The following is a 21456-nucleotide window of genomic DNA, read 5'->3' as shown; positions in this document are numbered from 1 at the left end:
AAAACATGACAAGAACTCAGCCATGTGTTTAAGCCCTTAGGCTAGCTTCACGCAAGCATAAGCGCAATTGCAGGCACCCCAGCGCTCTGGTTTTGCGCACTGAAACGCACATAGCAGTGTGCTCTACTGTACTATTTCTCCCCACAGGGCATGTTCATTTGCAGGAAAACAAATGCACTGATTGAAATGGCTAATTAGACTCCCCCCCCCTTCCCCATTGACTTCTATGGGGATCTTTGGTGCACAAATACACAGAAAGATAGAGCATGTTCTATTTTATTTTTTTGTGTGACCAAAATGCGTGCGCAAATTACAAAAATGCGAATGAACCTATTGAAATCAATGGGTACTAGTGTCTGTGTATTACATGTGAGATTTTTGTGTACGTAAATGCCTGTGTGAAGCTGTGGAGGGTCCCACCAGGACTAGTTGTGATCAGTTAATTGTCAAAGTTGTGACTGAGCAAGATGGAGAACCCGGGTAACATCTACAATACACAAGGAATAAACAGAGCACGTCTTCTGTTCCTACTGCTTTGCCAAAACAGGAAAATCGATTTGGGTATACCGCCTCCCACCTCTACAAATCCAGTGCTACCTCTGAACACTGACACTACTTGCTATTTCACCATCTATGTCCGTATTATCAACTCATTTCGTAGAATCCTAGAATGGTAGAGTTGAAAGGGACCTCCAGGGTCATCGGGTCCAACCCCCTGCTCAGTGCAGGATCACTAAATCATCCCAGACAGGTATTTGTCCAGCCTTTGTTTGAAGACTTCCATTGAGGGAGAACTCACCACCTCCCATGGTAACCTGTTCCACTCATTGATCACCCTCACTGTCTAATATCTAATCTGTGTCTCCTCCCTTTTTAGTTTCATCCCATTGTTTCTAGTCTTTCCTTGTGCAGATGAGAATAGGGCTGATCCCTCTCCAGTATGACAGCCCTTCAGATATTTGTAGACCGCTATTAAGTCTCAGCCTAAACATTCCCGGATCCTTTAACTGTTCCTCATAAGACATGATTTGCAGACCGCTCACCATCTTGGTGACTCTTCTCTGAACTTGCTCCAGTTTGTCTGTGTTTTTTTTAAAGTGGGGGGGCCCAGAACTGGACACAGTATTCCAGATGAGGTCTAACTAAGGAAGAGTAGAGGGGCATAATGACCTTATGTGATCTAGATTCTATGCTTCTCTTAATACATCCCAGAATTAGGTTTGCCTTTTTGGCTGCTGCATCACACTGTTCACTCATGTTCAGTCTATGATCTATTAGTATACTCAAGTCTTTTTCACATGTCCTGCTGCTTAGACCAATTCCTCCCATTCTGTATGTGCTTTCTTCATTCTTGCCCAGATGCAGGACTTTGCATTTCTCCTTGTTAAATACCATTCTGTTAGTCGCTGCCCACTGTGCAAGCTTTTCTAGATCTTTTTGAATACTCTCTCTTCCCTAGTATTAGCTATCCCTCCTAGCGTTGTGTCGTCGGCAAATTTGATCAGTTTCTCATCAATTCCCTCCTCTAGATCATATATACCGTATATACCGGTGTATAAGACGACTTTTGAACCCCCAAAAATCTGCTCTGAAGTCGGGGGTCGTCTTATACGCCGGTAATACAAAAAAAAGTAAGTGTCAAAAAAAAAAAACATTACTCACCTCCCCCGGCGTTCTGCGGCGCTGCTGCAGGCTGTCACTCCCTCCTGGTCCCCGGCAGAGCATTGCTTTCTGAATGCGGGGCTTGAAATCCCCGCCTCCAGAAAGCTAATACTGTGATTGGCTAACACACGCCATCAGCCAATCACAGCCATTTAATGACATCATTGAATGGCTGTGATTGGCTAAAACACACGTGCCTTCAGCGTCCAGAAAGCAATGCTCTGCCGGAGACCAGGAGGGAGCGACATCCTGCAGCAGCGCCGCAGAACGCCGGGGAGGTGAGTAATGATTTTTTTTTTGTTGCTCCGCTGTATTCCCGGCGTATAAGGTGACAGTTGGGGGGTCGTCTTATACGCTCCGTCGCCTTATACGCCAGAATATACGGTAACAATGTTGACCAACACTGGGCCTGGGACAGAGCCTTGTGGTACCCCACTTGATACATTCTTCCACTTGGATGTGCAGCCATTTGTTAAAACCCAAAAAGCTATAGAAACTAATACATAAAAAGCATGAAAAAAGCAACAACAATAACGGCATATAATGGAACTAATGTAAATGTAGCCAAGACACTTTCTTGCAACGTAACTCTTACCTGGGCTATACCAATCATAAATGTGCACTGACAGAATGGACTAAAGAACCAGACAAATGACTTTGGGAAGTCGCCTTTCATCACAATGAATATTCCCAGAGCACCGAGGGCAAGCGTGGCCACGAATGCAACACCGCCAGCCTGCTTGGCTTTTTTAAAAAGTGGGGTAAGCATCAGTGCGAACAAGATCTGGGGAGGAAACAAAAGAAGATGAAGGCGTAGATAATTCAACACTTAATTTAGTGCAGATTCTACCAAGAACTACAACTCTCATCCTGCCCTTAAAGCCTCAAGGATCATTTGTCAAAAAATAGTAGTTGTTTTTAAACCCCCTCCGGACACAGCTGACTTTGGACTTACCTCATTTTTCCAACCTGATGTGTGTCGCCACAATGTAGGCCAAAGTTTTTAAAAGTCGTCTCACACACAGGTTTGGGGGCAGTTTTTTGAGTCAGAGATGGAAATAAAAGGTATACGTCCTTCCCTTATATTTCTCATTACTTCTGAATCCACTTGTGGCTTTGGCTCAAAAAAACTGCATGAAGAATAGCAATAAAGACTGAGGCTGTAAATAAAAAAAAAAACCTGTGTGCAAGTGATTTCAAGACTGGTTTTTGTGACACACAGTCGTTCCATGTAAAAGTCCCAATAGGAGATCCGGCCGTGAGGCCAGACTGATAGGCTGGTTATGTCTGAATAATCGTCAGATTCAGCGGTTTGCACGAAAATTGTTACGTGTAAAAGCGTGCAGGGACAGATCAAATCGGCGATAAATCATTAGATTATTGCTGACTGGATCTTTCTTGGGGACCTAAAACTCATCATCCGTCTGCTGCAAATCCTTTGGTATAAACAGGCGTCGTACAATTCGAGGATTAGGAAGCAGAGACGGAAGGATTGACTAGAGGAGCGCTTATGTTCCAATGAACGATCAAAACTATCCAATTATTGTTCAATATAAATGCATGTCAGACGGACAATCTACCATCCTTGCTTCACCGCTCATTCCATTTCATCTTGCATTATTAAAGGGTCCTGAGACTGCAGTGTCTATATACAGTGATATGTAGAAGCTGCAGAAGGGCACAAAACCTTTCATTAAACTCCATTGGAAAAAGTCGGCTCAAAATACACGCATTTAATCAAAAAATAAAAATAAAAAAGCCCCCAGAGTTGTTCATTTCCTTTAAATTCTCTGCTTCTAAGGCTGGGTTCACATGGGACGGATTTCCAGCAGAATTCCCGTAGATTTGCCGCACCCAAAAAATCTGCAACAATTCTGCTGGAAAACCGCAGCTGTGGGTTTTGGAGCGGCTTCGCCGCCTGCATTTCCATTGAGGACACTTCTCCCCATAGACAGGAAAGAGGCCGCTGTGGAAAAAAGAAAAAGAATTGACATGCTGCGTCTTTAATTGCTGCTCCACATGACCGTTTCCGCACAGTTTGGCCGCAACGGATTGGCAGCAGCAGAATTTGCATTTTTGCAAGTGAAATATCAGTCCAGGTATCTAGGACTGATACCGCAGTCGCCCATGTCAATACACCCAAAGGCTGGATTCACACAGGCGTATGTGTCTTAAACGTGCGCCCGCCATCATTGTAAAAATGTGTGAAAGAGCGCACAAATCTAACATTTGTGCGCCCGTTTAGAGGGCACAAGCCCAGTGCATATACACCGAAACTGCAATGCCGTTGGGCGTAGGGAGACAATTTAGCTCTGCTAAGCTGTCTCCCCTTTCCCTCCCTGCCTCACCTTCTCTCTCCTCCCCTCCGGCTGTTTGCAATGGGAGGGGGCGTGATGGAGCTAAGCTCTTGCCCCTTGTCCTTAGCCAGTAATGGGAGGGGGCGGAAGCTCCGCCCCACCCCATTGCAAACAGCTGAGGGGAGGTGAGAAGGGCGAGGAAGTTTAGTAGCCGTGCTGCTAAACTCCCTCCCACCTCCCTTCTCCGGCTGCTGTCATTGGCTCCCATAGGAGTCAATGGTGTGGTCGACGTATTCAGTCTGGGAAGATAGTTCCAGGACTATCTTTCCCGCCTGGTGTAAAAGTGCACAGCGCTATATTGCCCGGCCAAGCACTTTTACGCCGCGGGAATACGCCTGTGTGATATGATGCATTGGAACCCAATGCATCAGATGGTAGTGTATATCGTCCGGCCGAGAAAACAAGTAAATACACCCCAAGACAAAGTCATACCACACAAAATAGGTAATTACTAACATTTACCATATGCCTACTTTTAGTTAATTGGAATTATTTGTAAAATATCCTTTCCTCTTTTAGGACGTCAGAAGCCTTATATGTCAAGCACCATTTTTTCACATTTTCAAGAAAATTTCCTAAATCAATTTACTAGAAACTCCCCATAAATTACCCCATTTTAAAAACTGGGCCCTTCAAAATATTCAAGACACTTATGCAGCTTGTCAACCCTTCAGACGTTGAACAGTAATAAAATGGAAGTGAAATTTCTCATTTTTATAGATATTCAATTTGAATGCATGTTTTTTTCGGTAATCCAGCAGGTGTAACGGAATGACATAATTCGATGTTTATTACCCCGGTTCTGCACTTTTTAGATATATTTCACATGTGCCAGACTCACACACAGACCTCCAAAATGAAGGAGTAACCTGTGAATTTTAGGGGCTTCCTATAAGGATGTCCTCCAGATAACATTATAGGGTTGCAGAGGCCTAGAGGTTCAAGAAAAGAAGAAACACATGCAAGACCACTCCATTTTGGAAAGTACATACCTCAAGGATTTTATCTAGAGGTGTGAGGAGGATTCTGTCCCCAAAGGTGTTAAAAAAATAATTTTACAGTCAGCAATGGAAATGAACAGGGGCAAAAGGAGAAATGAAACCCGACAATTTGTGATACCCCATACTTGGAGACAAACACCTCTTAAATTGTTAAGCAGGTTATGCCAGCTCCAGCAATATGCAGACCAACTCCCTTTTGGGCACCCTGCAGGGCTCAGAAGGGTAGGGCCACCATTAGACTTTTGGAGTGTGGATTTTACTGAATTGGTTTTGGGGCACATGTCTTGTACCAATACAGTGGAAATCCCTGAGATGTGGCTGCACTTTGGAAACTACATCCTTATTAGTCCATGGATATAAGAGTTTCATTTGGGGTTTTGCTGATATCTCAGTTTATGGGCCATATGTAAACAGTTTGTACAGGAGCGAATAATCCTTTTTTCTTCGAGGTTGGGTATTCTGGAAGACATCTGTGAACATGCCATAAATGTATCTGTCTTTATTTACAAGAAAACATGAAAAAACTGTTACAGTTTGATGAATACAGCAGAAAATTGGAGTTAGCATGTGCTGTATAATATAAGTGGTGTTAAGTGTGATAGCAACGTAGGGCGCTATTAGACGAGCGCGGGTGCCATTAGGATAAAAGGTTCAGCTAAGGATTGTTTGCTGCTATTTTGATGGCTGCAGAATGCGGTTTTATTATCCTATTAGAATCCTCCATTGCTATAGGCAGAAGAATCACTTAGCATTCTGCTATGCATTAAAGCGCAGGCACAGCTATAAAATATTGCAGCGTCAGGGGTGCCGCCAACAGTCTAGCAATGGCCACTACTCACCAGAGAGATCCCATAAAGTGCATACAGCAGGAAGATCAGGAACCAGCTGCTGTGCTTGAATGGCATGAAGACGGTAGTTATAAAAGCCATCAGCAAGGATATCAGAAGAATCAGGATGATGTACAAGAGGACCCAGGGCAACCTAGAAGAAAAACACAGAAAATGTCAATTTGGCCCCCTTTTTTTGCAAATCTTTCAGCGAACAGAACTATGTGGCTCTATATAGTGTATAAACTGTACACTTCCAAACTGAGGAAAGTACAATGCTTCGTCTGCCTAGACCTACCAGGTAGTCACAATTATGCTCCATGTACAGGACAACTTAGGCCTCCTGCACATGACAGTGTCGGATCCAGCATGACGGATCGCAGTAGGATCGGGCCCTGTCCCCGGCCGGTGACCCCGCTCACCTGTCCAGATTTCTGTACTGCGAGAGCGCCATCCGGCTCGCATGCACAGTACAGATAAAGGTGCGCTGTCGCTAGGTGATGACGCAGATCCCGCGACCCTGCGGGACGGACGGCTTCCATTGACTTCAATGGAAGCCGTCGGTAATGGGAAATCGCACAGAATGAAGCATGCTGCGATTTTTCTGCTTCGAGCAGAAATTTAAGCTCGTGTGCAGGAAGCAGTGGGTCTCCATAGTAGACTGTGGCGGTATCTGCTACGGAATCCGGGGGCAGCCGCCGGCCTCGGATTCTGCAAATCAAATCCACCCGTGTGCAGGAGCACTTAAGCATTAAAGAGGTTTTCAGATCCCCAAAATCCAACAACAATATTAAAATATACAGTACCGGTCAAAAGTTGTAGAACATCTTTTCACTGATATTTCCAGTTTAATGTCTCAAATGTACTTTGAAGGGAAAGCGTAGAACAAATAAACAACTTAAAGGTTATTCCAGTTGTAAAGCAAATTTTCAGAAACTAGATTGACGCGATGTTCGCTACGCGAACATAAAAAGGTTTGCGTAATGGTTGTAAACGTTTTTGCCGTTTGTGAGATTTTTTCCCCCGCAAGCAGAAAATCGCAGTCCGCTGTTCACTCGTGTGAGCGGAAGTGCGGATGCTGCATGGGTTTGAATTGATGCAGAATGCCGCAGATCGTCCGCACTTCAAACACGGTCGTGTGTAGACGGTCTCTTTGTCTATCTTTTTCTATGTGTCTCTCTCTATCTATCTGTCTTTGTCTCTCTCTCTCTCTCCTGACTGCCTCTGTCTCTCCTCACTGCTTGCCGTGTCTCTTTCCCCCTCACATTCAGCTTCACTCTTTGCCTTGTCTCCCCGTCCCCCCCCATTGCAGCTTCACTCTTTGCCTTGTCTCCCCCCCTCCCCCATTGCAGCTTCGGTAGTGTATCTTGACGCCACCGGAAGCTAAGGGTTTGACAGGAGGAACGCCCCTCTCACACACCCCGCTCCTGATTAGCTCAAGACAGAAAGGTCCTAGCAGCACAGTGGGGATAGATTGTTCCAGTGCTGCAGCCTTACTATAGTTCTTAAATTCTTATAATGAAACCAGGCAGCAGGAATTTGGTGCAAAAAGATTTTTATCTGTCCATAGGCATATCAAGTGACAAAAATCATCGTCACTTGATATGCCTATGGACAGATAAAAATCTTTTTGCACCAAATTCCTGCTGCCTGGTTTCATTATAAGAATTTACGTATCTGTGGGACGTGGATCCAATCCCAGCTTTGGGCGTGCAGGATACATCATCTCATATTTTTGGTCCCCATTAAAATAAAGTAACTGGTGGAGATTAACAGTATCCAAACTGGTGCAAAGGAAAATTGAAGTTGCTAACAGCAACCCATCAGACTGCGGCTGTTATTATCCCTAGTTCCTATGGGCAACTTCTCCACTTTTTCTTTGCAACTAGTTTTCATGAATCTCCCCCAATGTGCTAACACAGGTTGACACCATCAAAATGAACCCCAAAACATGTCAGTACCAGAAAGCCGTGTCGTGGAGCCCCAATATCTTCATAAACTCTTTCAGCTTTTTCTCTTTTTCAGCTACAATATAGGCTGCCGGAGAACATCCAAATGGTGAGAATGCCATGACCAGGCATATTGACATGAGAGCGTGGTAGAAACTGTCCACTTCCACCCCCGGCTTCTTCTCCATAACCATGGCTTTAGTCCTCATCAGATCCTCCCAGGCCGAATAGTTGGTTTTATACTGGCAGAAAATGATAAAATACTCTGTGAATGATATGATGTCACTTCTGGGTACAACTTGTTCTCTATTACCATACTAATTATTCAGTGGCCCTCAATGTATATGACAATACTGAAAAGATCTGCAAGTAGTAGAGCGGGCCCCGGAGCGGTCAGGGTGCTTTCACACGGGACGGAATAGGCCGCAGGACGTAACGCAGATTCTTCTAACTAGTGAAGATGTTGTTGCATTTTTAATTCCAGAATGCGTTCTGCAAAACATCTTGCGCAACTTCTTGCATTTTTTCCTGTAGACTTTAGGTATGTAATTACATCTCCTATATATGTTAGAAATCCATGTGAACCCTTTTGCAAGACGTCCTTAATTCCGCAGCTGAATTGAATCTTGCGGTTTTGAACCAAAGATATGCGGATAACATTGTGACCCAGAAATGCCCAAGTGGACTAACTCCGTCCGTGTGAAAGAAGCCTCATGTAGACTATTACCATATTAAAGTGCGTCTCCAAGTAAGGCAGCTCCACGCAAGCGTGCTGTAATATGTCCATAATAAAGACGTGTTACAGATGATGCTGTCACCCTGTGTGACTCACTGCTCGATCTGCACTTGCTTCCATATTTGCTATTATTGGTTTCATTTTCCGATTTTACTTTGTAGTATATAGCGCTTACTTTCACTTTTAAAGAAGAAGAAAAAACAAAGATGGGGACAACAGCTTTTCTGACTACCTGATGTAGACTCTGCATTAGGGCTCAGTCACAGTCATTGAATGACAGCTGAGCTCTGCCTGTGTTTCGTGCCTGCGCTCAGCCAATCACAGGCAGCGCTCAGCCATTCATTGAATTCAACATAAAGAGAAGATCGCGCTCCTGTGCCACAGCTGTGACAGCTGTGGCAGGGGAATTCTTCATCCCCGCGGGAAGTCCCCTTGTCACTGAACACTGTGACACTGCTGTCACAGTGGTCAGTGATGAGGGAACTCCCCGCGGAGATGAAGAAATCCTTGGTCACAGCTGTCACAGCTGTGGCACAGGAGCACGATCTTCTTTGTATGTTGTCAATGGGCCGCTGCCGCCGCCAGCCCCACTGCCCACAAGGTGAAACCTCTGGATGTGACAGCATCCAGGGGTTTCACATCCAAGGTATCTCCTGCTGCAGCCGCCACATTTTGAACGCACCCAAGTGCAATTTTGTTTAACCCAAGTGCGTTTCACGCAAGTAAATGCGCAGCAAGAAACACTCGTCTGACTAAGCCCTTAGTATGCATTATTAGTCTGATACACTACACCTCCTCTAATTGAGCAGCGCTGTCCACATGAGCAGCACTGGCCGGTCAGAGGAACGTGTAGTCACTGGTCAGACAACACATGGTATTGTGGACTTTTTTTTTTAGTACTGGTACTCAAGAAGGACATATCAGAGATTGAGCGGGTACAAAGATGGCAACTAAAGTAATAAATGGAATGGGCGCACTACAATACCCAGAGAGGTTATCAAATTATTTTGTTTAGAAAGAAGATGGCTGAGGGGCGACCTAATAACTATGTGTAGCTATATCAGGGGTCAGTACAGAGATCTCTCCCATCATCTATTTATACCCAGGACTGTAACAAGGGGGCGCTCTAATAACTATGTATAGATATATCAGGGGACAATACAGAGATCTCTCCAATTATCTATTATACCCAGGACTGTAACAAGGGGGCGCTCTAATAACTATGTATAGATATATCAGGGGTCAGTACAGAGATCTCTCCCATCATCTATTTATACCCAGGACTGTAATAAGGGGGCGCTCTAATAACTATATATAATATATATCAGGGGTCAGTACAGAGATCTCTCCCATCATCTATTTATACCCAGGACTGTAACAAGGGGGCGCTCTAAAAACTATGTATATATATATATTAGGGGTCTGTACAGAGCTCTCCCCCATCATCTATTATACCCAGGACTGTAACAAGGGGGCGCTCTAATACCTATGTATAATATATGAGGGGTCAGTACAGAGATCTCTCCCATCATCTATTTATACCCATGACTGTAACAAGGGCGCGCTCTAAAAGCTATGTATATATATATCTATATATATTAGGGGTCGGTACAGAGCTCTCCCCCATCATCTATTCTACCCAGGACTGCAACAATGGGGCTGGAGTAGGTTGGGAGTAGGTGGAGCCTTGCAGTCTGAGCAGAGCTGAGCTACTGAGCAGACGTGTCTGGAGCCCTTTCCCTCTCCCTGGAGAGGTGAGAGGGCCTCCATGAGTGTGCAATCTAGCACATCCTCCACCGTTCCCCGGGTGAGACCAGCGGGGAATGACGATGTGTTACTAGTCTCAGGAGGAGAGAGACTTAGAAGATCCCAGAGGCTGATGCAGCAAGACTCCATGGAGAGTGCAGGCCAACCTGGAAAGAAAGATGAGTCTTCCCAAGGACGGGATGGTGGCAATTCCCTTATCCAGTACAAGGGGTGGGGTGAGCGCTGTCCTGGGGAGACCACCAACAAGTATAGTACCAGAATTCATCTATGTACAAATGAATTTGAGGCATGCGGTCAGAAGCTTAAAAAGCTGCAGATGGATCTGAAATCTTTGAAGGCTCGGGCAGAGACTGCTACAAGGAGAAGGGACCGTGTTACAATATCAGAAGAGATGGGGAAGGTGAGAGAGGCCATTAAGCTTTATTCCACTAGAAAAGAATACATTTTACAGAATGCTGGTGGATTTAAAGAAAGACTGAGCAACCAAGAGAGATTGGACAGCATGAGGAACCTCTCTGGGAAGGAGTTAGCAGTAACCTCGGTGTCTGAGTGAGGAGGATGAGGCAGGTGTAATGGCGTCTCCAGGTGTGATGTCCTGCAGGGCGTCTCCAGATCTATCACCTGTGGAGATTTCCCAGCCCATCCCCCCACGGCAGCCTAGCCCAAGGCTGAGTGCTTCTTACACCTCAGATGAGGAGGAAAGGGAGGGAGAAGGTGGTTATTTAATGGCAGAAATTAGAAGAATGGAATCCCCTACTAATATGTCTAATCTTTCTTTTGGGGACGACCTACCTGAGGAGTGCAAAGAAAGATCAGGAAAAGGCAAGCAGAAGAAAAAGAAGAAGAAGCAATTACAGGTCGTATGCACCCGTTTTGTACTATTTCCTAGCCCCTCTGGTCAAACAGACTCGGCATCTGTGGTGGTCCCGGGAATGGATCAGAGGGAGAGAATCTTTCCCAGCGGCACCCAGGGGGAGGATGGGAAAGACCCCCCTGCTCAGCCGATCCCAGTACCAGTAATGGTGTAGGATGCTGAGCAGGGAGGGAAAGGTATGGCATCCGTTTTTAGTCAGGAACCTGCGGTGGGTGTTGAGACTCTCATGGACTGCACGCTCGCGGGTGGCGTGCCGTCTTCCGAGATAGATCCCGCCCCCCGGAGCACGCATGCATCCGGGAGGGGGTGCAGGCTATCACCTTGTCAGAGGTGAATCCTGATGCCCAGAGCAGGCAGACATCAGCGGCGGTGTCAGAGTCTGGGCGCGGGATCGCAGCTGGTCCGGCAGCACGGGACACCAGGGCATCGGCGGCGGTGACGGCATCTAGGAAGGGGGCGGAGCCTAGTGACGTTATAGTGGCAAAATCAGTGACATCAGGTCATGGAGGTCAAATAGCAGTTGGAGTGAAGAAGGCTTCTCCTGTTTCAGGGGTACTAGTGTCAACAGGGATGCAGGTGGTGGGATGTGAAAGTGCGAAGGAGGTCCAGGGGAAGTGGCTACATAAGGGTGGGGGTAGCATATCTACTGTGGTTGCAGAGGAGGAGGGTGGTAGTAGGAATGCTGGTAGGAGCACTGAGGATGGTAGTGGATCCGGAATCACAGGAGGGGAGGAGAGGATGTCTGGGATGACAGTGGCAGATGCAGTGGGAAGGGAAACCGTGAGTGATGTAAAAAGTGTGAGTGATATAAAGAGTGTTTCTTCTGAATTAGGAAAGTCAGGAGGGTGTCCGGCTGTGCAGACTAGCCCGGCCATTATAAGGGTGGCCGGGGGGTCCATGCAGGGTGTAGTTGGTCCTAGATTGTGGGGAGAGGCTCAAAACCTGGTCCCCTCCTCTGCCGACGTACAACAGCAGGAGTCTAGGGATGGGAGGGCGGTTTGTCCAGAAAGGGATGCTGTGGGGATGATTGCCCACCCATCTGGTGCTATAGGTAGTGGTGCTGCGTCTTCAGATGGTTTTGGTGGAGATGCTGCACTATCTACAGATAATAGGACTGGTGCCCAGGAACAGGCCAGGGCTGATGCTGCTGTGGTGGGGGGCGCGGTGGGGGCTGTGTCTGACCCATCTCCCCTCCCGGTGGTGCCTGGCCCCAAAAGTTATGCTGGAGCGGTTACCGGGGGGGCAAAGACGCCTTTTTCCCGTGGGGCTGGACAGGGAAATTTAAAGCGGCGTCTCTTGGAGGCCCTGAGGCGGGGAAAAAAGATGGCCAATATAGAGGGTGAGCAGGTTAACCTCGAGTTCTGGATCCAGCGGCATGGACTTGGGGCCTTCCGAGAGAATAGAGGGAATTGGTCGCTCCCAACAAGTAGGCCATCAGGGGCCGGAAGGAATGTAGTCCGTCTTCGGCATATAGGTAGCAGAGATACATGCCCAAAACGGGGGAAGGTGGTTGAGCTCCTGCTGAATATGAGCTTCAGGGCATATGACATCTTTGCCCTGATCCAACCTTTTGGCACCTCGAAGTTTGATATCAGCTTTGTTCGGTCAGAAGGTCTTGAACTTTTCTGGTCGAATTATGAGCTGGTTCAGACTAGGCCCGACTGGCGGGATTTCGAGGTGATTCCAGTTTCTCGCCAGGACACGGTGAAGTCAGTGACCGTTTTAAACCGTAATGAGTCACTGTCGTTCAGTGACATCATGACCTGGATATCTCGTTACGGGGAGGTGCAGGGCAACCCCACAAAGAACCGTGACGAGTACGGCATCTGGTCTGGAGCCTGAACTTTCCTGGTGAAATTGAGGCGGTCCGGAAACTCTGTTGCCCACATTCCCTCCTCTGCTTTCTTGGGAAGAGATAGGATCCTGGCCTTTTACCAGGGGCAGCCGAAGGTCTGTCACAAGTGCGGTGACCCCACACATTTCAGTGCGGCATGTACCAAAGTGATGTGTACACTGTGTGGGGGAGAGGGTCACCATGCCGCCTCGTGTACAGACATTCGCAGCACCCTGTGTGGTGTCCTAGGACACCCCTTCAGTCGCTGTCCTCAGCGTGCCCGTGCTGATGTTGCTCTTGATCCGACTGGGGTATCCCGGGGCAGCGGGGCCTCAGCTGGAGAGGGGGAGGGCGGAAGTAGGGGTTCTGGAGGTCCGGTGATGGAAAAAGGTTGAAGAGTGAGTAAGACCAGACAGCAGATGTCCTGAAAGGAGGCAGGGGAAGGGGGGGAATCCAGTAGGATGACCCTGGTCCCTGTTTCCCAAGGGCCAGTGACCACCTCTGAGGACATAAGGGGCAGCGATTTGGAGGAAGTGGTCAGGCGACTGGCAAGAGAGGAGGAGGAAAGGTCCAGTTCCCTATCAAGTTTCCATCCAGAAGACAGTTTGGATGAAGAGAGTAGGGAATGGCAAAAGGAAAAACGTAAGAAGGGTAAACAGAATAAAAAGAAGGGGAAAAAGAAATCTTCTCCCCCTCCAGGTCAGATGCTAAACATAGTAACATAGTATGGAAGGCTGAATGAAGACAATGTCCATCTAGTCCAGCCTGTCTATCCTCCTGTGTTGATCCAGAGGAAGGCAAAAAACCCCAAGGGCAGAAGCCAATTAGCCCTTTTGGGGAAAAAATTCCTTCCCGACTCCCTAATGGCAATCAGACTGTTACGTGGATCAACCCCTAATAGTTCCTACCTGCCTGTATACCTGGATTGACAATTAACCTAAGATTTATATCCTATAATGTCCTTCCTCTCCAGAAAGACATCAAGTCCCCTTTTAAACTCCTCTGTGGATTTTGCCATCACCACTTCCTCCGGCAGAGAGTTCCACAGTCTAACTGCTCTTACAGTAAAGAATCCCCTTCTATGTTGGTGATGAAACCTACTTTCCTCTAATAGTAATGGATGTCCTCTTGTTACCGTTGCGGTCCTGGGTGTAAACAGATCTTGGGAGAGATCCTTGTATTGTCCCCTCATGTATTTATACATAGTTATTTGATCACCCCTTAGCCGTCTTTTTTCTAGAGTAAATAATCTCAATTTGGATAGCCTCTCTGGGTATTCAAGTCCCTTCATTCCATGTATTAGTCTAGTTGCCCTTCTTTGAATCCCCTCCAGCACTGTGACATCTTTCCTGAGCACCGGTGACCAGAATTGAACGCAGTATTGCATGTGAGGCCTGACAAGTGCCTTATATAATGGAAGGATAATGTTCTCATGCTTCGCCTCTATACCTCTTTTAATGCACGCCAAGACTTTATTTGCCTTTGCAGCAGCTGACTGGCATTGGTTACTCCAGTTTAGTCTATTATCCACTAATACCCCCAGATCCTTTTCCATATCACTTTTCCCTAGTGGTACCCCATTAAGTGAATATTGGTGACATCCGTTTCTCCTGCCCATGTGCATAGTCTTACATTTTTCAACATTGAACTTCATTTGCCATTTTTCTGCCCAAGCCCCCATCTTATCCAGGTCCGTTTGTAGCCGTACATTGTCCTCCATTGCATTAATTATATTGTATAATTTTGTGTCATCTGCAAATATTGATATATTACTGTGCAGCCCCTCTATCAGGTCATTGATAAACATGTTGAACAGAGTGGGGCCTAATACTGAACCCTGTGGCACCCCGCTAGCGACTGTGGTCCAATCAGAGTACGAACCATTTATTACCACCCTCTGCTTTCTATCATTGAGCCAATTTTTTACCCACTTACACACGTTTTCGCCCAGTCCGAGCTGCCTCATTTTGTATATTAGCCTATTATGTGGCACGGTGTCAAAGGCTTTAGAGAAGTCCAGATATACGAGATCAATAGATTCTCCCTGGTCCAGCTTAGAGCTTACTTCATCGTAGAATCTGATTAGATTTGTCTGACATGAGCGACCCTTCATGAATCCATGCTGGTGAGGACTTATTCCCTTATTCTCCTTGAGGTACTCATCGATGGCGTCTCTCAGAATCCCCTCGAAAATGTTTCCCGTTACTGAAGTGAGACTTACTGGCCTGTAGTTACCAGGCTCACTTTTGCTCCCTTTTTTGTAAATTGGAACCACGTTGGCAATGCGCCAATCCAATGGTACTACAGCGGTCTTGATAGTGTCTAGAAATATTAGATATAGCGGGCTAGATATCTCGTCACTTAGTTCCCTTAGTATCCTTGGGTGTAATCCATCTGGGCCCGGCGATTTATCAATTTTAGTCTTCTTCAGTCGCTTCCGCACCTCCTCCTGCGTTAGGTATGAGATATTTTGTGAGGGGTTCATTTTATTCCCCTGCATCTCCTGGCATTTCCTTTTTGTTTGTGAATACACTTGAGAAAAAACTGTTTAGTAGATTTGCTTTCACTTCGTCATCATCAATGATTTCTCCTGCATTATTTTTTAAAGGGCCAGTGCTCTCCCTGCAAATCCTTTTGCTGTTAATATAGTTGAAAAATAGCTTCGGGTTGTTTTTGCTCTCTTTGGCGATCAGTCTTTCTGCTTCCTCCTTGGCAGTTTTGATCGTATCTTTGCATATTTTGTTTTTTTCCCTGTATGATTTTAGCGCTTCTTCGCTGCCTTGTTGCTTTAGTAGTTTGAACGCTTTCTTTTTTTCGTTTATCGCCCCTCTTACCGTCTTGTCGAGCCACATTGGTTTCCTTTTAGTTGAGTTTCTTTTATTTTTAAAGGGAATGAACTGCTCACAAGAGGAGATTAGGATCCTTTTAAACTTTTCCCATTTGTCCTCTGTACTGTTATTTTTGAGGATGTTGTCCCAATTAATGTTACCGATAGTAGTTCTAAGCTCATCAAATTTTGCTTTACTAAAGTTTAGTTTCTTTGTCGCTCCCTGATAAGGCTTCCTATTGATTGACAGCTGGAAATTGATTATATTGTGGTCACTGTTCCCCAAGTGCCCCTCAACCTGCACCCCCTTTATACGTTCCGGTTTGTTGGTTAGTACTAGGTCCAGAATGGCTCTCCCTCTTGTTGGTTCCTGCACAAGTTGGTTCAGGTAATTATCTTTAATTACTCTCAAGAACTTATCACCCCTGTGAGATTTGCAGGTTTCGTTCTCCCATGTTATATCTGGATGATTAAAGTCCCCCAATATAATTACTTTGTTGCGCTTTGACACCTCTTCTATCTGCCTTAATAGTAAGTTATCAGTTTCTTCTGTGGCTTTTGGTGGTCTATAAAAGGCCCTCTATCAGGATTTTGTTATTTTTTCCTCCCTGTATTTCTACCCACAGAGATTCCACCTGTTCGTCTCCTACCCCTATATCCTCCCGTAGCCTCGGCTTCAAGTTCGATTTGACGTACAGACATACCCCTCCCCCTTTCTGGTTCCTTCGGTCCCTTCTGAAGAGATTGTACCCCTGCAAATTCACCGCCCAATCGCACTTATCATCAAGCCATGTTTCCGTAATTCCGACTATATCATAATTTTCATCAGTCATTCTCGCTTCAAGCTCACCCACTTTACCAATCAGACTTCTTGCATTCGTGGTCATACAATTTATATCATTTTTTTTTTTTTTAATTTGTTTTGTTGCTATTCGTACTTATGGCTGATCTATCAGTTCTAACTGTACTAACCCCACCCCCTGCTCGACCCCCATTCCCTTTGCTTGGACCCGGATCGCTAGTTACACTGGCTACCCCACTATTTCTCATTTTGCCCTCCCCCCCAGTCCCTAGTTTAAACACTCCTCCAGCCTTCTAGCCATCTTATCCCCCAGCACAGCTGCACCCTCCCCATTAAGATGCAGCCCGTCCCTACGGTAGAGCCTGTAGCCGACAGCAAAGTCAGCCCAGTTCTCCAGGAACCCAAATCTCTCCTTCTTACACCAACTCCGGAGCCACTTGTTTACCTCCCTAAGATCCTGTTGCCTGTCTAGTGTGGCTTTAGGTGCAGGTAGTATTTCCGAGAAAACTACCCTGGAGGTCCTCGCCCTGAGCTTGGACCCCTAGGTCCCTGAAATCATTTTTGAGGGTCCTCCATTGACCTCTAACTTGTTCATTGGTGCCAACGTGCACCATGACCGCTGGATCCTCACCAGTCCCTCCCAGTAATCTGTCAATCCGACCCGCGATGTGTCGAACTCGAGCGCCAGGAAGACAACACACCGTTCGACGATCCCGGTCTTTATGGCAGATTGCCCTATCTATCCCCCTAATAACTGAGTCCCCCACCACTAGAACCTGTCTAGCCTGCCCTGCACTCCCTGTCCTCGTCTCACCGGAGCAGTCATCCCCCTGGCGTTCAGAGGGCATGTCGTGCTGCAGCGGTGCTGGCTCTGTAATGGCATCGCCCTAATCTGCCAACGTTGCAGACATGTTGGGTTGTGCCAGTTCAGGACCAGCCTCCCTGGATCTATTCCCTCTACGCCTCCTTCTATCTGTCACCCAGCTGACTGCCTGCTCCCCCTGCTCTTCCGTAGCACCATCCGCCCCAACCTCTACCCCAGCGAGTGTCTGCTCAGTGAGCAGCAAACTCCTTTCCATGTTGTCAATGGCTCTCAGTGTTGCCAGTTGCTCATTTAGATCCAGAATTTGGGCTTCTAAATGTGCGACGTGCACGCATCTTGCGCAACAGTATGCACCCTCGATCGGCTGATCAAGGACCGCATACATTGCACAAGTAGCACACTGGATGACATTGCCAGGCATGGAGCTCATCCTAATGGGGATCTACAATTTACTTGTGGAAGTAGTGAAGATAGACTTGTTCACACTCTGCTCACCCGCTGCCGCCTCTGCTCAACCACTCACCCGCTGCTGCAACCGCTCACCCGCTGCTGCAACCACTCACCCGCTGCGGCAACCGCTCAACCGCTCACCCGCTGCTGCAACTGCTCGCACGCTGCTGCAACCGCTCAACCGCTCACACGCTGCTGCCTCCGGTCACACGCTGCTGCCCTCTGCACAACCACTCACACGCTGCTGCCTCTGCACAACCACTCACACGCTGCTGCCTCTGCACAACCACTCACACGCTGCCGCTCTCGCGCAACCGCTTACACTTATGCGCAACCGGTCAAAATCCCCCCCCCCCCCCTCACAAACACTTAGACCCCCAGACACACACACACACAGAAGACACACACGGCTCCCCTCTGGTCATCTTAACAAACCGCTTTCAGACTCTGGAAGGAGGCGACCCTGAATCCTCCTCATTAGAGGAGGAGGAGGGGGAGCCAAGGAATAGAGTAGTGCCGGTGGGGGACGTCGCTCCCCATCCCCCTGGGGGGCCACAAGTTCCTCCGGGGGTTAGGGGAGACTCAGTGCCACGGGACAAAGGTTAGGGCTCCTCTACGAATCTGGAGGGGGGTTCGCAAAAAGAAATAAACAATCATGTAAAAAATATAAATAGTGTAGAAATGGATATGTCGGAGTGTTTAAAAAGGGGTGGTAGGGATTCTGGTGGGGAATCGGGTAATGTAAAGAAGAGAGCTGTCCAACTCGATCACCCTTGATGGCGGCACTCACCCCGTTGACGTTGGCGACCATGATATGGCTCGCTTTATGGCCTTTGATTTTTTTCAGCCGGAATGAAGCTGCTATTTTGTTTTTGCAAGAGACCAGGCTAACAGACCTGGCCAGTATCCATAAAGCAAAGAGGGAGTGGACTCATGGGCCCTCCTATTGGTCTCTTGCGGCAGAACCATATAGCGGGGTGGCGGTTCTTTTTAAAACCGCAGCGGTTGAATGCAGATGGGTAATTGAGGTGGAAATGGGGAGGTGCTTGGTCTTGGACGTCCTTATGAGAGGTCAAGAGCTTCGGCTAATAAATATTTATGGTCCTCAGGGCAAGAACGAGAGGAAGGACCTCTTCATAAGGATCAAGCTCTTTCTTTTTACGAGTCGACTGGTGATCTTTGGCGGAGACTTCAATAATGTCTCGAGGCTCTGTGATAGGGGAGGTGCCAGAGACAAGTTGGCTTACGACAGCGTCGCTTTGAATAATATAGTGAGTGAGGCTCGCCTGGTGGATGTCCACGTTCGGCACACCACAGGCGACACGGGGTCACTTTTTATCTAGGTAGTTGTAGATCTAGAATAGATAGGTTTTATTTAAAGGAGGAGGCTGTCTCCTCACCAATTCTGGTGGTGGAGGTGGAATTCTCCGATCACTGTTTAATTATGTTTTCTCTGAATGTTTCAGAAACCCCTCGGATGGGAAGAGGTTTATGGAAGTTAAATTCGGCACTCCTGGAGGAGGTGGAAATAAGACAGTCCCTTGAGGATTTTCTGCAGAGCCAGCTTCCACTGATGGGCCTTTGTAACAGTAAGTCAGAGTGGTGGGAGATCTTCAAGAAACGGGTTGCAAAATATTTCCGTGAGCTCTCAAACCTCAGAAGTTTGAACCAGTACCGTTTATATCAAGCTTTGAGGAGGAAACTCGAGCAAATTGTCTCGACTGGGGGCAGCCGTGAGGAGGCCTCCAGGGTAAAAGCCTTGCGGAAGGGATGTCAGTATGATAGGCACACATCTTTAGTTTTTGAGAGGGATTACGGGAAATTCCGCTCGCCCGACCCCTACAGAAACTGTAAGTTGTCAGTGAATAGTAGGTTGGTAACGGGTCTGGTTGATAGTACAGGATCTCTGAAAAGGTCCAGTTCAGGGATCCTGGAGGTCGTCAGATCTTTCTACTCACACCTTTTGGCAAGGAAGGATCTAGATCGAGTCAAGATGTCGGCTTTCTTGGCTGATACCATCCCTGAGGAGGGGGTGGCGTTGTCGCTTGACGTTTTGACGGAACCGATCAGGGAAGAGGAAGTGAGACTGGCCTTTGATGGGCTTGCGCTCAAGAAAACGCCAGGTCCGGATGGCTTAACATCCGAGTTTTATAAGACCTTTAAGGAGCTGTTGGCTCCCCTGTTGACCGAGATATTTAATGAATGTCTATCCTCGGGCATTTTGCCAGAGTCAATGAGGAGGTCGGCCCTGATCATTTTGTCAAAGGGTAAAGATCCATCCCGGATTGAGAATTGGCGTCCCATAGCACTTCTCAATACGGTCCGGAAGGTTCTTGCAAAGATCATTTTTAACAGGCTGGTGCATTTTGCACCCAAACTACTTTCGGGGGACCAGCACTGCTCGGTTCCTGGCCGAAGTATCTTTCAGTGCTGTACTGGGTGTCCGGGAGGCTGTGGAACAAGGTAGGGCCGGTAATTGGAAAGGGTTCTTGCTGTCCTTGGATCAGGCCAAGGCCTTTGATAGGGTTGACCATGAGTACCTCTGGTCAGTCCTTCTGAGATACGATTTACCAATAGGGTTTATTGATTGGCTTAAAGTTTTGTATGCAGGGGCTGAGAGTTTCCAGCTGGTGATCGGTTGGGTCGGGCGCCCCTTTGGGGTGGGGTCCGGTGTCCGCCAGGGTTGTCCTTTGAGCCCATTGCTATATGTGTTCGCAATTGACCCCTTTTTAAGGCAGTTGAGTGGCGGACCATTGGCGGGGGTCGGGATGGGCCTGGAGGGGCCGGAGTCTGCACTTAGGGCGGTGGCCTACGCTGACGATGTCACTGTCTTTGTCTCGTCCAAGGAGGAGGCTGGATGGGTGATGTCAGAGGTGGTTAGGTATTCGGAGGCTTCCAGATCCCGAGTCAATTGGGACAAGTGTGAAAGTCTCTGGCTGGGGGGAGGAGATCCTGATTTCAGTCTCCCGGAAACTCTCCCGGAGCCTCAAGAATTTGCAAACGTTTTAGGCATCCAATTTGGCCAGGGTGATTACCCAGGGAGAAATTGGGACGGTAAACTGAAAGATGCCAGTCAGAAGGTTGACCAGTGGAAGGGATGGTCTTTGTCCCTGAGAGAAAGGGTTAGCCTTATCAAGACTTTCCTGCTCCCGTTGTTAATCTATTTGGGCAGTGTATGTATCTTGCCGGAGCCTCTCTGGACACGGGTCTATAGTCTGTTCTTCCAGCTGTTGTGGGGGAACCAACTGAACCTAGTGAAGAGGGAGGTCACATACCGCACAAGGAGACTAGGGGGGTTGTGTATGGTCAACTCCGTGGTATTCCTAGTGAATACCTTTCTTAAAACCAATATAGCAAACTTCTGGAATACAGGAAGGGCTCCTTTGTGGGTAGTCTCCTCTAAGGCATGGCTTCAGCCTTTCTTCCAGGAATGGGAGACAGGAGGGCGTGTGAAAGATTTTCGTTCAACCCATGGACATCTCCTGGCTTACGTTGTGCCGGTTCTGAAGGTCATCCGTCGCTGGGGCTTGGGGGCTGAGGAGATTAG

General features: G+C 47.4%; 1 protein-coding gene across 1 annotated transcript in view; it reads right to left on the bottom strand.

Annotated features, from left to right (window-relative positions):
* The window catches only part of LOC136587286 (cholesterol transporter ABCA5-like), a 205783-nt gene that overhangs the window by 126390 nt on the left and 57937 nt on the right, over positions 1 to 21456 (bottom strand). The window contains exons 6-8 of the mRNA XM_066585834.1: positions 7809 to 8038; positions 5860 to 6001; positions 2258 to 2446 (exon numbers count right to left, since the gene is read on the bottom strand). Coding sequence (XP_066441931.1) covers positions 2258 to 2446; positions 5860 to 6001; positions 7809 to 8038 — 561 coding nt within the window. The remainder of the gene's footprint in view (positions 1 to 2257; positions 2447 to 5859; positions 6002 to 7808; positions 8039 to 21456) is intronic.

The sequence above is a fragment of the Eleutherodactylus coqui genome, chromosome 13 (assembly GCF_035609145.1).
Source record: "Eleutherodactylus coqui strain aEleCoq1 chromosome 13, aEleCoq1.hap1, whole genome shotgun sequence".
NCBI lineage: Eukaryota > Metazoa > Chordata > Amphibia > Anura > Eleutherodactylidae > Eleutherodactylus > Eleutherodactylus coqui.
The sequence above is the reverse complement of the archived record's forward strand: the minus strand, read 5'-3'. Positions and strand labels throughout refer to the sequence as shown.